The 18,043-nt window shown below is 35.6% G+C and overlaps 1 protein-coding gene and 1 non-coding gene across 2 annotated transcripts; one reads left to right on the plus strand and one right to left on the minus strand.

Moving 5' to 3' along the window:
- Window positions 1-7,021: 7,021 nt before the first annotated feature.
- Window positions 7,022-8,101, minus strand: LOC111897104 (uncharacterized). Its single transcript, XM_023893071.1, has one exon. The coding sequence runs from the start codon at window positions 8,099-8,101 to the stop codon at window positions 7,022-7,024; it is 1,080 nt and encodes a 359-aa protein (XP_023748839.1).
- A 909-nt stretch (window positions 8,102-9,010) lies between these two features.
- LOC111897153 (small nucleolar RNA R71) lies at window positions 9,011-9,117 on the plus strand. The gene has a single exon (XR_002852112.1). It is a non-coding gene; the product is annotated as a small nucleolar RNA R71 (small nucleolar RNA).
- Window positions 9,118-18,043: the final 8,926 nt, after the last annotated feature.

The raw sequence follows: 18,043 nt of genomic DNA on the forward strand, positions 1-18,043 counted from the left end.
CCTAATTCAATAGTTCAATTACTTATCTAAGATTGGTTCGATCTTAGCTCTAATAATCTAATTTTCACTAAATTACTAGGTATTCAAATTCATGCAGATTGATATTCACTAACTACACAGAACAGGAATTTAAAGCAATCAAATATTAAATCAAGCATGCTAGGTTCAATCAATCAAACACAAGTCATAACCAACAAGTAAATCAAAGCTAAAGTATTAAAACCTTGAGTTCCAGCTTCATCTAGCTAACAAAAGCAGCTAGATTTAGCTGGACATGCTAACAAACAAACATAAAAAAACCAAAATCTTAATCATGTTAAATGTACCAAGCGATTAAGCTAAGTATGAACTCATCCTTCTTCCCTGGTATGCAACCAATTTCCAGGCCTTTTTCTCATTCTAATTTTCGACTCTAGAAGGTCTCCAAGTAATCCAAAAGTCTCACAATTCATAGGGAACAAGCCCTATTTATATTTTCAGAAATTTCCGTACTCACGTTGTGAGCAAGTAAGCCTCACGTCGTGAATACAGTAGATATCCGTCTTTGACAAGGAGTCTGATCCGCGATGCTTATCTTCTGGAATATTCTAACTGTGACATCCCCAAAATCTCGGCCAGAAAAGACCGATTTTCATTTATGCTTTAAAAATAATTTAGGAGTAAATCCTTTTGATTTGAAAGAGTTGCGGAATTTGTTCCCAAAAACAAAACATGATAAAACAATGTTTACCAAAGCATTTCATAAAAGAAATGTATTTTTTTCATTATATAATCAAAACTCGGGGTGTCATGTTCCGATACAGACCAATAAGCATAAACGATAACATTAAAAGTCATTCAACAAATATATACATATACAGACTTGTAAACAAAACAACTTGATGGTTCATCCATCTTATGCCCTCGCGCCACTTCCTGTAATACAAATTAAAACTGAGTGGGTCAGGCTTGGGAGCCTGGTGAGCATATAGGGTTTTCAACCCACAATAAATAATCATATTTAATTTCCACCAACCAACAATAACCCAATTACCCATTCCCGTTATTCTCACTTTATGTCCCTAAAATAACTAACACAAGGGACCTAGTCTAAGAATATTTCATCGGGGCGACAACACATGCTTCGGGGGTTCCTCAGCAATATAAGTTAAATAAGGCAACCATGAGGGGGATGGAGTACAGCGAATGAACACCCAAGTTCATTAACACCTACAGGTGGCGAACCTGCTAATGTTTCCACAAGACTGTCTAGAAAAGTCCGTGGTCGTCATCTAAACTCCGCTAGATGACTAAATCAAACAACAACGAGGCCTCTCATCTGTTTATTACACACCAACTATGTACCCATGTTCTACCCAACATATTAGTAGATAAAAATATACATTTTTATACATAGTTTAAAAACCTGTATAGCATGCTTTAATCAATACATATTTCACATAACAGATGAGGCACACACACATAACACGTATTTCATAGGGAATAATCATATCTATGTGATAGAAGAAAGTGAATACACATTCACACATATAAACAACAATATACTTAATACACTCAAACCATACTTGTATTATTATCGTGTTTATGAAAGGTAGTATACACTCACCTAATCAGAAGATGATTAGACAGTACTACGGCTTGTAGAAGTAGTAATCCTCAGCAGATCTAGAAGATCTTCACAAAAATCGAACTTCTTGCGGGCAGAGCTTCGGCTCGGGAACCGCACTTCTCGGGATCTTGGGACTTGCTTCGGGGCTCGAGAATATTACCGGGGTTTCGGGGTAATTCTGGCATGCAAATCGATGCAAAACGGGAGAGAGAAGAGAAAAAATAGCAAAAGAACTTGGCTGCCCTCGCATCCTATTTATAAGAGGCTGGAGCCTCGGAGTACGCAGGGCGTACTGCAGTACGCGGGGCGTACTGCTCCGAAACGTCATGGCGTTCGTCATTCGAAGAACTCGAGTGCGAGGTGCGTCATGCTTCGCTGTACGCGGGGCGTACTTCGGATCAGATCGGTGACTCCTTCGGATAATCATCCGAATTAAAGATTAAATTTAAATACAAAATATTTAATAAACTTCGGAAATTCATATCTTCTTCATACGAACTCCGTTTTCGACGTTCTTTATATCCACGCGTAGGTGAGACTACGCTCTACAACTTTCGTTTAGACTCCGTCGGCTAATTTTAATTTTATTTTTATTATTTATTTTTAATAGGCCGGGACAGAAAAACTTCGTTATAAAATCATAACTTCTTCGTTTGACGTCCGTTCTCGCCTAACTTTTCATCGATTCGATACCAACAACGAGACCTTCGATCCTCGTTTAGATTGCTTCGGCTAAAAACCCCTCGATCTCAAATTGAGTATTTCAGGCTGCATACCGCTAAGTCGAAACTTCGATAAATCATAACTTCCTCATACGAAGTCAGATTTGGGTGTTCTATATATATTCGGAAACCTCGTTTCAACTACTACAACATTAACCAAAGATATCAAGTTAATTTTACACTTTAATTTTGACGCTTATTTTTATTCTTAATTAATCAAACCACATAATTAAGCAATTAAACACAAAACACATAATACTCAAATAATACACTTTTATTATTTCAAAAGGGTTACAAAGGTTAACCTAGACTATTACATTGTTAAAAATGGCAAGCCCGGAAACACAGGCGTTACACTAACTCACGTCGTGAGTATTCAATCCTCACGTCGTGAATTGAGCTGTTTACGTGGGTTTCTTCTCTTTTACTCTCCAAGCCTCCAAAGTTCCAATCTTTATCGATTTTAGTCCTTTTCTCCAAAAATGCTTCTATTTGGCTGCAAAGTACAATTAAAGCTTATAAGTATCATTATTCAATGCAAATAACCAAAATATGTATAAAAATATAAGTGAATATTGTGTAAAAACATGCATAAATATGGCAATATCAAATACCCCACACTTATTCTTTGCTTTCCCTCAAGCAAATTTAATTATTTAAACTCAAACTCCTATCAATAACATCACATAAAGCAATCCAATTCAAACTCAACCATTATGCTAAGACCGCAACGCATGCATTTGTGTCTAAAATTTTCCTAAGGACCCCCTTTATTCTAAATACTCATAATCCTCATAAACACTCACCCACTTCTTTTGAGCAACGCTCATTTTATGCATCCCTCCAAATCCATCCGCATAAAACATTCTAACCTCAAGGTATTTTTGTAAAGCAACCCAAACATACATAATCTAGAAATTACAAATTTTGATACCACAATGGAGCTCCTGGAATTCTTCATTTGTTTAATATTTGATCTTTAATTTCTTTGAATTCACCACCTTTTTGTGTGATTTTTGGTATCTTCAACTTTTGAATTTCTTCAGAATTTTTGATCTTTGATCTTCATACTTTATACTTTGAACTCTCCAAAAATTCTTACAACCTTTTCATTTTTTTTTTTGTAATTTCTCTTTTTTTTTTAACATGTAACTCACCTTTTTTTTCACTAAAAAAACTACATGCTTAAGCAAGGGCGCTCCACGTCAACCTTTATTGGTTAAGGTATTAGCCTAAATACAATGACTACATAAGCTTCCCTGGATAGATTTCTGGTACACGATGCTAAACATATTGCGATCCTCAAACTACGCAAGGTTGTGTTTTTGTCCCATCATTTCACTAGAATAAAGATGAACTAGAACGTATATATGCTCAACTAAACATTTGAGTTCTCAACGGATCATCCCAGAAAACATTAGCAACTTAAGTTCAAACTATTATTACTAGATTAAATTACTAGATTATTATTTCAAACCTACTAAAAATTTTAAATTTTACCTAATTCTAGCAATTTACTTTTTCTTTACTTTTTCGACCCCTTACCCCACACTTATTACATACAATGCCCTCATTTTATGCATAATATAAAACAATAAAAACGCGGAAAAAGGAACACACTCCCCTGGAATAGCAGTGACATGATCAGATTCCAAATGTGTGGAAAAAATGTGCATCTTGAATACATACTCTTCTAAATAGGAACTTGGATCTTGATCACACGAGATATGTAATGTGCCAGCAAAAATATGGAATCAAGCCGAGGTCTTCAACGAATGCGATGGAAATCTCCAAAATGGAAAGAACAATGCGGGAAAGCACACACCACAATGGATGGTTGAGAATATGAGCCATAATTGTCTTCATATTAATCCCAAGAAGAATATTGGTGACCCAAGAAATAATATGTGTCAATGGTCTTCATTATATAGAAATATCATATTCACGAAGTGAGTTTAATAATAGTCACGTCGTGAGGTCGCTAAAACACGGATTCTGGCAACCATTAAAACTTGACTCACAACGTGAACATTAAGGGTGCACCACGTGAGTACGGGGCAAATAGAAAGTAATTTGGCTTTCAACTCTTGACTTCAACCAAATGCCTTAATGGATTTAGACCCTATTAATGCATAATTTTATGACTCTTCTCTAACTCTATCCTCTCTCTTGACTCACCCCACACTTATTTCTAATCGTGGGTCTTAACTCTCAATTCTAACGCTCTCTCGGCTAAACATGAACGAACTAATTTCTCGACATTCCTCTTCGTGACTCCTCGAGTACATCTGAAAATTAATAACCAAAGGAAGTAAAGAGTAACATAATAACTTAAATATTTACAATACAACCAAATTTCAAAACAAAATAAAACCAAACTAAACTAAATCAAACTAAAAATAAATAAACAAAATGATCAATCGTCCTCGTTGTCCTCGTGTGCTCCGCTCGTTCCATCCTTATCTCCCTACGGCATCCAAAGTTCTTCCCATGTAGGGATATACGGGAAATATGGCGGCACGGTGGGTGGTCGAATCACATCCATGTGGGAATAAATACCCTCGACAAGTTGCGTATTATAATTAACTCCCCCACGAATGTTGTCCAAATATGTACCCACCCGACTTTGGAATGGGTCGGTAGGTATATTGCCTTTAAATCTTTGAGTTCTTCCCATTTCTCTACATGCTCACACGTTTCATTGGCGAAGTCTCGGCTGCGGTTGAAGCTCGAGTTGGTCGCAGAGTTGTTCCTCATCATTATCAGTGTGCGTGATACCCCATTGTGACCCATAATTTGTCACCACCCTCATCGTCTCAAGATACCCCAAAGGAAACTCAGTTCACGCCATACAAGTTAGTGACCTCGTAATGTCAGGAACTATCACCCTATAAGATGGGGCCAAACGGGTGATGAAATTTCCTCCACATATCAGGCTCCCAGGTCAGGAACTCACTGCTTACTCCGTTAAGTAGCGGGCCAGAAAGTACGGGATGTTGCAACACACCCCGGTTTCAAAATAGCCCATAAGAAAAACAAATTCAACTTTGTAACTTTGTCTCCATGGCGCTTGTGGTGGATGGACAAATTAATGATTCGGTGAATAAGACGATGAATGGGTGACTTGATACTACTTTCTCGTGACACACCGGAATTGAACACTCCCGACATGATATTGCCCCAAAATTCAATCCCCGATGCTTCTCCCTCATAGTCACGGGCAACCTCCTGTAAAAACATAGCGAACTTGGGAGACATGTCCTCGTAAGCCTCATACAAACCCATTCTCCACGAAAACTCAACCAAGCTACACTCCCGGTATTCTCCACCTAAACAAAAAACTAATGCTTGTGGAAAAGTGAGATGTTAGACATTTTCATGGAATGCCACAGTTGAGAAAAATTCCACACATAACTCCTTATAAACTCGTTCCTAGATACCAAAAAGATTGTTCCACCCCTTGCATGTGAAAGAGTACTCGTTTCCCATAAATAATTTTGTAAGAAATGGGGTCAACCGGTCAACAATTCCAACATCCCTCAACCTTTGCCAATTCATAGTCGGGGCGATAACGAACTCATGGTTATGTAACCACCCTAGACAGTTGTTATAACGAGTAAGAACATCCTGCGACACATTCGTTGGAAATACATAAAATGGGTGCAAGTTAGCCACCCCAGCTAGAATTTGACACCTAGGATCCATTTCCTGTAAAAACAAAGAAACAACAAAACAAATTTTCCAGCGCATTAGAATTAAACAGCATAGGTTCACCATGCACAGAATTCACGTCGAGAATTCGTAGGAACTCACGTCGTGAGGTCGACAGTGCATGTTAGAATCGTTCATGACAGTATATAAATTGATCCAATAAAATGGTTGGGGTTTACTCCTATAACAATCCTAAGCATAATCCAGTCACATGCAATGGTTATAACACGAATTTTAGGGAAACATTTCAACAATTTACTAAACACAAACCCTAGCCTTATATTTAACAATTAAAGCAAAAAAAAATTAACAAGTAAAATCAAGAAATCAATACCTTAGAGTGTAGATGACGTAAGCTAAAATGGAATATTGAATTTTATATGGCCGTAATCGGAATTGGGGGACCAGGAGAAACAGCCTCACTTCGTGGGAATGGAGAAGTGATTAGGTCAAAGTGGGTTCTGGTCCTTTATCTGTGGTCCCGAATAACTCACAATTCGCGTCGTGAGTTTTTAATGACTCACGTCGTGAGGCTTCTAGGGCTATGCAGTTGGGCCATCCAATTAATCATCAAGTGAACTTATATACTTATTGGGCTAATAGAGAAGTGGTCCGTAAGTCCTCTTCGACTCACGTCGTGAATTCTATCTCATCAAATATTCACTTAAGAAATCCAATTTTTTATTAACTATAAATCTTAATTAATTACCATTTAATGCAGGAACCCTACACTTACTGTTTTTTGTACCATTCATAAAATTACTTAGATGATGAGACGATTGATTTTCCTAAAAACTAGAATTCAAAAACTAAAAGGAAAAGAAAATTCAAACCAGGCTTGGATTGCCTCCCGAGAAGCGCTTCTTTTTTATGGAGTCATGAGCTGGACTCCGTGCCTCCTTACGTTGAGTCGTCCGAAGAGTCCATCACCAACTGAACTTTCTGCTCCTTCCATCACCTTTTATAAGCTTGAACTCGTTTAATGTACGCCTTTTTTTGAGTTTTCCTTCTTAGCTTTTTTCTCGTCTACATCGATCTTGCATTTGGTCCCCGTATTTTCCAATTTTTCTTCATTGTTTTTAAGCTCCATAGGAATCTTCTCTTCTCTCACAACTGGACTCATCTCCTTAGAAGTAACCTCGTCTTCATCACTTGATGAACCGTCGCTTTCCTTGCTTACCCAAGAAGTTGGTTTTGTATAGGCAAATACCTCAACTAAAAACGGGGTGAATACTTTTGGTTTTGTTCGTTTGACTTGTTGAATTGTTTTTAATTCTTCTTCCACGAGCTTCTGTAATTCTCCAAGTTTATCTTCTTCATCAATCTTGAAGACTTCACCTTGAACATCACTCCCTTGGAAACCATCTTGAACTCCAAAAGTTTCCTCTTCATCTCCAACTCTCAAAGTGAGCTTGGATTCACGAATATCAACTACGGCACCAACAATATTAAGTAAAGGGCGACCAAGAATAATTGGGACATTGGCATCTTCTTTCATGTGCATTACTACAAAATCAATTGGAAAAACAAAATTTCCAATTTTCACTAAGATGCATTCTGTAATGCCCCTGGGTTGTGTCACTGAATGGTTGGCCATGTGAATGGTCATTCTTGTAGCCTTTAATTTCGGAGTATTGAGCTTTTTATAAAATGAGAAAGGCATCAAATTTATGCCAGCCCCAGAATCGGCTAAAGCATATGTTTGCAAATTATTACCATACTCACATGGAAGAGTGAGGCGTCCAGGATCTCCCATATTCTTAGGTAATTCTCCCAATACTACTTTTGAACTTTGCTCACTAAGAATAACCTTGGAATTTCTCTTCAATTGTTGACGATTATCCATCAAATCTTGTATGAACTTTGTATAGTCGGGGACATTAGATAATGACTCAATAAAAGGAGTATTTATTGGAATACCGTTTACTTTCTTTATGAAATCCAAATGTTCCCTTTCCAGTGGACTAATATTAGCTCGGGATGGAAACTGTAAATGTGGATGGTAAGCCGGAACACTATCGAAAGTTTTCTGTTCAAACCGGTCCCACATCATGATCATAGCTGGCTCACATCATGAGTTTGGTGTTTCAACAATAATATTATTTTCGATTTTTGACTTCTTTGGTTTTGGTTTAGCTAGTTTTGGCTCCTCCTCTAATGCTTTGATGAACTCAAAAATGGTGTCTTCTTTAGTCTCGATCATCATAACATGGGATTGCGTCTTCTTATCGGAGAATTGTGAAGATATTGTTTCGTTCACCAAAGTTGTTAGTTGACCAAGTTGAGCTTCGAGATTATGGATTTATGCTTGATGATTTATTAATAGGGATTGTTGGTCAATCATCATAGCTTTTTGATCTTTCATCATCTTCATTTGATCATTCAATATTGCATCAGTATCATCATGCCTTTCTCGGAAGCTTCCATGAAACAAGCTAGCATGTATTCCAAGCCAAATTTCTTCTCAGCTGGTGGTTGCTCTTTTTGGAAGAATCGTCGACCTATCTGCCTATATTTTTCTTCCTTTTGCTTCTTGTATTTATCATATGGCAGCCACTCCTTTGGTTTCCTCCAGTCTTCATCATATTTGTCCCCACTTGAGTAGCAAACTTGAGCTCTTCTGTTCCCGTTATCATCTAAGTGGTAATCTTTAGTCAGGTGTGGACCATTGCACCTTTCACACCCAAATCTAATAGCTTGTATTGTCTGGTCCATCTTTGTCATTCTCCTATCCATAGTATCAAGCATCGTAGTCGCTACAGCCATGTCTGTAGATTGTCCACCCCCACTTCCTTTAACTCCATCCAACCCTGGATTATGGTACTTACGAGAATGCTTTGCAAATTCTTCAACCAACTCTTTGACTTCCCCCGAAATTTTCTTTGTTAGGGGTCCTTGAGAATCAAGGATCTGTCTTGTCATGACATTAACACCATCATACAATATTGAGACTTCTTGCTGTATGTTGAGGTCATTTTGAGGATAATTTCTTAATAATCCCTTGTAGCGCTCCTATGCCTCATATAGTGACTCACCTGGTAGTTGCTCAATGTTGGCTATTGCCTTTTTGAGTTTAGATATCTTCGATGGTGGTCAAAATCGTTCTAGAAACTGCTCGCGCATTTGGGCCCAAGTAGTGATTGTACCAGGTGGATGTGCCTTCAGCCAGTCTTTTGCAGCTCCTTTAAAAGTGACTGGTAGCATCCTTCGCAAGACTCTCTCTCTAGGAACATTTGGGACATTAAGATAGTCCACTATGTCGTTAACTTCATCCAAATTCTTGTAAGCATCCTCATGATCATTTCTAGAAAATGGTACATCCTTTAGTGCAATAAGGATGTGTCCCTTCAGCTCAAATGTGGCAGTTGCATGAATTGCAGGTTGAACTAGGCCAAGACCAGCATCATCTATAATTCGCTTCCTGTAGGCCCCCATAGACATATTCACAATGTTTGCCTTCTCGTTTTCTGGCTCGTCTTCGGATTCACTTTTATGTAGTTTGAATTATGGCTCAGATTCATACTCGGATTCTTGTGGGTTAGATTTTTGATCAAAGCTTTCAACCTTTGATGATGTACTAGATTCTCCCACTTTCTTTACTGACTTCTTTCCAAAAATTGACTTTAGATCTTTAAAAGGCGACTTCTTTGGTGTTTGGTTCACTCCTGTGTTCTTATCCGTCTTCTTGTGAAGGGCCGACTCTGGATCTTCAAGTGGTGGCACCAAAGGTGTGTTGGACTCTCTGTTCATGAACTACTAAAATAAAACAAAAAACATAAAACGTAAAACTAAACAAAAATGAACTAAAAATTACCTACTGACTGGTCACCACGACGTGGTAAAGAGTACCACCTCTTGTTGTCTCAGAAAACATAACAGAAAAGAAAAACAAAAAACTACTGAACTCACGTCGTGAGTCTAGGCTGTTTACCTAGTCGAATTATAGAATAGTTTGGGTAAGTCGGTTGTCGATCTTAGGGAACGATTTTAACTAATTAATTTACCTACTATTGAATTAACATAATTTCCTAGCTAAATTGTGGTTTTATCAAATTTTGCAAGTTTAGATGAACTTAATTTCTTAACACTAATTCAATCAATAAACAAAACATTTATGTTAGCTCGAATCCACTTTCCCTCAATGGTTTATAAATTAGTCATGACAATTACTGTTGGTTACCAATTAAGATAGTATTAGCAATTTAGTTCTAAATTTAATAACATTAATTAATTCATGTAGATCTATGTCTGGTCACACAATAGTTAACACATAATCAATTATTAAATAGAATTGGAGCCATGTAAGACTGATTTGAAAAACACACTTACGGTCATAATATGAGTTCTCTAGCACAACCTAATTCAATAGTCCAATTACTTATCTAAGATTGGTTCGATCTTAGCTCTAATAATCTAATTTTCACTAAATTACTAGGTATTCAAATTCATGCAGATTCATATTCACTAACTACACAGAACAATAATTTAAAGCAATCAAATATTAAATCAAGCATGCTAGGTTCAATCAATCAAACACAAGTCATAACCAACAAGTAAATCAAAGCTAAAGTATTAAAACCATGAGTTCCAGCTTCATCTAGCCAACAGAAGCAGCTAGATTTAGATGGACATGCAAACAAACAAACATAAACAAACCAAAATCTTAATCATGTTAAATGTACTAAACGATTAAGCTAAGTATGAACTCTTCCTACTTCCTTGGTATGCAACCAATTTCTAGACCTTTTCTCCTTCTGATTTTCGACTCCAAAAGATCTCCAAGTCAGCCAAAAGTCTCACAATTCGTAGGGAACAAGCCTTATTTATATTTTCTAAAATTTCCGTACTCATGTCGTGAGCAAGTAAGCCTCATGTCGCAAATACAATATATATCCGTTTTTGACAAGGATTCTGATCCGTGATGCTTATCTTTTGGAATATTCTAACTCACATCGTGAATTGAGCTGTTTACGTGGGTTTCTTCTCTTTTACTCTCCAAACCTCCAAAGTTCCAATCTTTATCGATTTTGGTCCTTTTCTCCAAAATTTGCTTCTATTTGGCTGCAAAGTACATCTAAAGCTTATAATTATCATTATTCAATGCAAATAACCAAAATATGTATAAAAATATAAGTAAATATTGCCTAAAAACTTGCATAAATATGGCAATATCAATAATTGACAATTTCCACAAAGACAGTCATCACATTACATCATAAATAATGGGCCGACATTGGTGCCTTCGACCCACAAATACTGCGAAGGAAGACTCACCTCGGACTAAAGATATCGAATTGCACTCGACGAACAACTTGCGAAATCATATTCCTAACGCACAAACATAAAATCCTAATTAGGGATTAGGCCACACTCTAACTCGAAAGTACGAAACCCTAATTCTTGAGTTAAGACAAAAGGGCTCCTTTTCCTTTTCCTTATTGGGTCTCCATTCCTCCAAGGCCCAAATCCATAAAAACCCAAAAAAATACATCCAAGCCTACTATAGGGCTTCTAGGGCCCAATATGGCCTAAGAACACCTATCATGACCTTAGGCCAAAAAATGTCTTTTTACAACAGGTGGGCTTGAGGCCCAACCTAAACAAGTCCAAGGCCCAACATAACCATGAACCTAAAAATCATTTGAGTCCACTGACCGTGTACCTGCGACGTACTTGGATTGTTAACCTAATAGGCGCATCGTACTCTTGAGTACGCATGGCGTACTGGTCTGCCAACCCAAACATACTACCATGAGTCAATCCATTAAGTCCTAACGTCCAAAACTTAGATCCAAGTCCCTAATAACGTCTTAAGCAATAAAGTTGCAAGCTTTATTCTTTTGCATGCAAGGATGGGGATCAAATCATGTACTAAGTCCATAAGCACACTTGGATGGTTACTAACACTTTCATGGTTGAGGCTTAACCATCAAGATCTGATTTTTATGACTCAAAACACTTCCAAGTGTCCAAAAGGACAGTTCATATGGCCTGAAGTTTCTCATACTCCAAGAATCCAATTATGGGACCAAAAGATACCATTTTCTAACCTAAACCTAGATGTAAGCTTGAAATGATCATGGTTCAAATGCTATACCTTTAATGGGCTAGAAATGGTGCCAAACTTCTGGATCTACACACTCCTTCTTCTCCTTCGCTTCTTCCTAAAATTCTTTCTTCTTCAAAACTAACAATGATCACCAAAATAGTCAAGGTATACTCAAAGATGCACTCAAGCAAGCTACGGTTCACAATTAGCACTAGAAGGACAATAGAGGTTGAGGGGGTAAAGATCATGAGGGACTTAAGGACTTTAAATAGGGTGCAAACCTTAAAAATTTGGGTTTGCCCCCGACTTGATTACACCCAACGTACGCATGGGTATGCCCAACGTATGATGAGGATCCCCTAATGGCGCGCATGCAGCAAGTATGCCATGTACACATAATGTATGTCCAATGTACTCACCATCCTTCCACCCCCTTAACTTGAATTGAAAAATAAACTAAGTCAGAAGCTTCATACCCGCTAACTCGGGTGCTACAAAACCCATCAAAAACAAATTCTCTTGACTTGTTTTCATTTAGTTAGAAAACTTGCTTTTGCTTTTTCTTTTTTGTTTTATTATTATTATTATTATTATTATTATTATTATTATTATTATTATTATTATTATTATTATTATTATTATTATTATTATTATTTTGGGATTCATGCATTCAAGACAAAGATCTGGAGATCGATTTCAATACGTTTTTGTATTTGACATGGGATCGATTTAATTTTTAGTTCTAAGGACATATTTTCTATCTTTTTCTTAAAGACATAAACATAGTCTCCCAAGGAACTGGAGATGTTTTTCACATAATCTCCATCTTCTTCCTGATGAATCTAACATTAAACCAGTTATTTTTTTTCCAAGAAACATTGTGTTGTTTAGCCATCTTTAATCGCCAAGAATCAGATTGACATGGTGATTTTGAATGAAAAATTCCTAGAAATCAATAGGAAATATGACAAGTTGTGGTTGCTGCAACTAGCATTGTTGTTGCTACTTTTGTGATGCGTATTTTCGATCGCACTATTTATAGTAAAATTAGAAACTTAATCTTTAGCTTGATATCTGATTTTAGATGTTAATGGTTAATCAACTTAAAAGTGTAACTGATAGAGGTTTTATATGATCGAACTAAGGATAAGATCGACGAAGATGGTGGTTATGTACACAAAAGAAGCAGATGAGAAGAAAAAAATGGAGAAGAAGGTGGAGTTTTGAGATTGAGGTTGGCCTTTTCTTAATTTTCCTTTAATTAAAATTAAAAATAGATAAAAGAAATAGAATAACATAATAAAAATGACAAAATAGTATTTTTAGATGGAGGGATGATCGATGCAATTTTTTAAAACCACATAGACGTAATCTATAACTCTTTAAAGGTTGGATCATACCTTCTAGGGATGGCAAAAAAACCCGAACCCGACGGGAAAACCCGAACCTCGAAGATTTTGGGGCGGATCGGGTCACTCTTATCGGGTATCGGGTCGGATTTCGGGTCATTATCGGGTTTTTAGTTCGGGTTCGAGTCAAAGAGTGGGGTATGCATGCCCCGATCCGAAAAATTATATATATATATATATATATATATATATATATATATATATATATATATATATATATATATATATATATATATATATATATATATATAATGAGATTTCATCACTCTAACACATTTCAGCCACCGGAAGACTCTAACCTTAAATCCCATCACGTATTCCCAATTTCCCTCTATTGTGTTGAATTTAGTTACAATATTAGACTTTAGTAATTTCTATTTGCTTCACTTATGTTATGAACTTATTTGTATTTTAAGCTTTTGTAAGGTTTTAATTTCTCAATTGTTTCATTGTAGCTTTCCTAATTTTTTCTGCCACCATTTTCGGGTTTTGGGTCGGGTTTTCGGGTCTATATCGGGTTTCGGGTTTAGGGTTGGGTTCGGGGATATTTTTAGCCCCGACGGGGCACCCCGATAAGAAACCCGTCGGGTGTCGGGTCGGCTTCAGGGACAAATATAAATATTGGGTTCGGGTATGGGATATGTCGCCCCGCCCAAAACCCGCCCCGTTGCCATTGCTAATACCTTCAATTTTAAACAAATTGTAGGGATCATTTTTGTAATTTACTCTTATATTATATCCACAATATTCTAAGTTGTACACCGTAGTCTTTCAACTTTTTCGTCACATGTGAACTGCTATCCATCTTCATGTCAATATCACTAATCTTTTTTACCAAATCCGTACCTAAATGCGATTCCACGATGTTGTAAATTTGAACTGCTTTTAATATGAAGCTTAAGAGTTCCAATTGATTTTAGGATGAATAATTGAATGTGATTGACATTGTCCTTGAGAATGCAAGTCATTTGCGTCCCAACTAGTCTCCATTACCTTAAAAATAAAACTTTTACTTGCTTGCATCTACTAATTATACAATTTAAGAGCAATTGGTCCAAAATCTAGCTTACCTTCCTTCTACATCAAAGGACGGTGTTCCGTATAAAGTTTGGCAAGAGCCACTAAAGACATATTAGGAAAAATACTCTCGCACTCACACGAAACTAGAAAGATGTGAATTTTTATCATTTTCGCATTTTCCTTACTCATCAAAGTAAAACACCTACCTTCTGCATGAAGTTTATACAAGTTTGGATTCATCAAAATAGATTCATTAAAAAATGAAGGATTTCAATAAGAAAAGTTGAACCGTAACTCTCTATTTAAGGGAATTCTAGTCTCGTTGAAATATCCAAAAAGAATCGTACAAAGAAAATCAAAAGACCAATTCCCTCATACGTTAAGCCAGTGTTTCTTGAAGTCCCAAAAACTATATTCGATTTTCACTACATAATGATATCATGTAGTTATGCTTAACCCAACTACAAAAATGAAACGGTCTTCGGTAACTAGTCATCCATAATACACAAAAAAATCATTTTTGTCTATGGTAACTTTACCAAGAGCTATAGTCATCGTAATAAAAAATAAAACTATATGTTAAACCTAAATCAACAATAATAAAAAGAACCACATATATATATATATATATATATATATATATATATATATATATATATATATATATATATATATATATATATATATATATATATATATATATATATATATATATATATATATATATATATATATATATATATATATATATGAGGTTGTCTATAATGATAGACAAATGAAAGGTTTTCTCAAGACTTTTATTCATCTATTTATTATTTTGAAAAATGGTTGGTTGAATTTGAAAATTAATTAATTGAAATTGAATAACTAAACAATTAAATTAGATTCGATTGTATGGTAATAACAAAATTGTGTGCTAACTCTTATTTCTTTTTGAAGTAACCGATCAACTTGAGATCTTTGATTTATTTTGAATGTGTCTTGTTCGCAAAAAAACTCATGATATGTTTGACCTTATCGTTATATTATGAGTATGAGAATGAATCCTACTATGGGTTCCACAACAAGAATTGTCCGTTGTGTCGACGACACAAGTCATTGCTACAAATGAGGCTCTGTTGATGACTAGTCGTTGGTAAACCAACTTTGTTTGACCTAACTATCTTTGACAGTGACTTGTTGTCGCCATAGCTTCGGCCGAAACAGAAAGTATTTATACAGCTTTCTCAAAAGCTATCCCGATGACATATCGTTGGCATAAAATGTGGAGATTCGTGTGAACTCTGTCCTGACGAAATGTCGTCGGAACATATAAGTTTTTTTAATATTATTTCTTATTTGCGAGATATACAATACAACATAGTTTTCTTTAACCCTATACCGACGAATTGTCGACAACATAGGGTTTAACCTCAACAAGGGAGATGAGTCGAGTAGAGTCGAGTTCAGTTACAACACCACACCCGATCTTTCTCTCTCAATCTCTCAACAATGATCGACGCCAACCACCACCCTTCCGACTACTATCTTTTAATGGCGATAACATGTAAGTTTTAGACCACTCCTCATTTCCGATTTCGATCTTTTTCAACTTTGATTTTGAGATTTTGGTGAACGATTTTATGTTTTTTCTTTATTTCTTGGTAAGACAATCTCCTTCCACCCAGTCCTCTTCACTGCTGATAGCTGGTAAGGTTCTTCATTTCTAAAAGAAAATCTGATTTGGGGTTTTTTTGGTGACCAACATCCAACACCGGAGGACCACCATCATCAGCCACCATTGGATTCAGGCCACCACAACAAGAAGACCAGGTAACATTTCTAGCTTTTGGTTTGGTTTTACCTTTGATTAGGTAATATTTTTATGTATTTAGAATATTTGATTAGGTAATTTTTTTATGTTGAGTGGTTGTTTTGGATATAAAAAATGTATACTATATATGATTGTGTTAGTTATTTAGGTTTAGTATTTTGAGTACATATAAGATGAAGTGATAAAGTGATTAATTGATAAGTGTTTAAAGTGTTTCTATTTAATTTCATGATAACTGCGTAGTGATTAATTGATAAAGTGCTTAATGTGTTTCTAATTTAATGATAAGTGCTTAAATTCTTGTGTAAGTGAATGCTTAATGAATAGTTTCTACTGATTTGTATTGTAAAGTGCTTACTATGTTAGTGCCTAATATGTTTTTTATTTTCATAATAGTATGGGTTCAAAGAGCTTAATATTGTTAATGACTTATTTATAATCCTTATGAGTTTAGTTTAATTAGGTAATATGATTGTTAAGAGTACAATGTTGTAATTGAAAAAACAAAGTAAATCGTTATAATAGAAAAAAGTAAAATAATATTTAGAGTACAATGCTATAATAGAAGAAAACAAAAAGAAGATGCTATAACTAATATTAATATGAAAAGGAAGCGAAAATAGAATGCTTTCCCGAAGTTCAAGATTCCAGCCTCATACTATGAATCTAAGAAGAAGTTGAGAAAGATAGGGTTAGGATATCAATCCATCCGTGCTTGCAAAAAATGCTTGTGCTTTGTTTTGGAAGGAGAATGATTCCATGCAGAATTGCCCGATTTGTAACTGTAGGTTTCTTGATTGATATCAATTAACAATAAAACAACAAAAGAATTAGCATAAGGGTATTCACTAAGAATATGTTCTCACAAAGACAACCGACATAAATCTCTAGGATTCGATGATCAACCAACGATCTGAACCCTAGTACATAAAGAAAAGTAAATACGATGTGAATCCTTACAAACTAGGGATATCACCTAATCTACTATAATAATAGAGTATACCCGATATCACTAAGATATCGTATCTACTAACCAACTGAAGGGTTATATAGGTTACATGAACAATGTGCTTTCAGAATTTTACTTAACTCTTAAGGGCACATGCAACCTAAAGGATCTATGCCATACACTTTGAATGCAACATACTATGAACACCAAAAACTAACATGAACCCTAATTGTAAAATTCGTATAAGAAAAAACACAAAAATTAGGGTTAAATACCTTTGATTTATTGTAGTAAAAAAAATCACTTCAATCCTTCTTTTGAAGAGCTTGGAAAGCTAACACTGAAAGTATGATGCCTCTAATGACTCACACCTAAACCCTAAAACTAGAGGACATAAAGGGTCTTAGTTATAAGGTCATAAAGCGTCTTAGTTATAGTTTAGGTAACTTAGGGACCAAGCAAATTTGATTGGATTTAATCCCAATCAAAATTCTTTCTTTATATGCATCCAAGAGGCTTATGGAAACCACAAGGAAGCTCCCAAAACCGTCCACCCTTGGATGGTTCTAGAAATGCTTATTTTGTTCAATAATCGAACAATAACAATTCAACCCTTGCACCTTTAATTAATTTCAACTAATTTCAAATTAGTTCTGGATTACTTCTGATTAATAATTAATTGATTCTATTTGATTTCTTATAAATTTATCAACCATATAAATTAACAAATCGATTTACTTTATCAATTAATCTCATATTAA

Source organism: Lactuca sativa, chromosome 4, assembly GCF_002870075.4.
Source record: "Lactuca sativa cultivar Salinas chromosome 4, Lsat_Salinas_v11, whole genome shotgun sequence".
Classification (NCBI taxonomy): Eukaryota; Viridiplantae; Streptophyta; class Magnoliopsida; order Asterales; family Asteraceae; genus Lactuca; species Lactuca sativa.

Excerpts from the sequence above, each read along its gene's own strand:
- LOC111897104 (XM_023893071.1), bottom strand. The coding sequence starts at position 8,101 with ATGATCATGATGTGGGACCGGTTTGAACAGAAAACTTTCGATAGTGTT.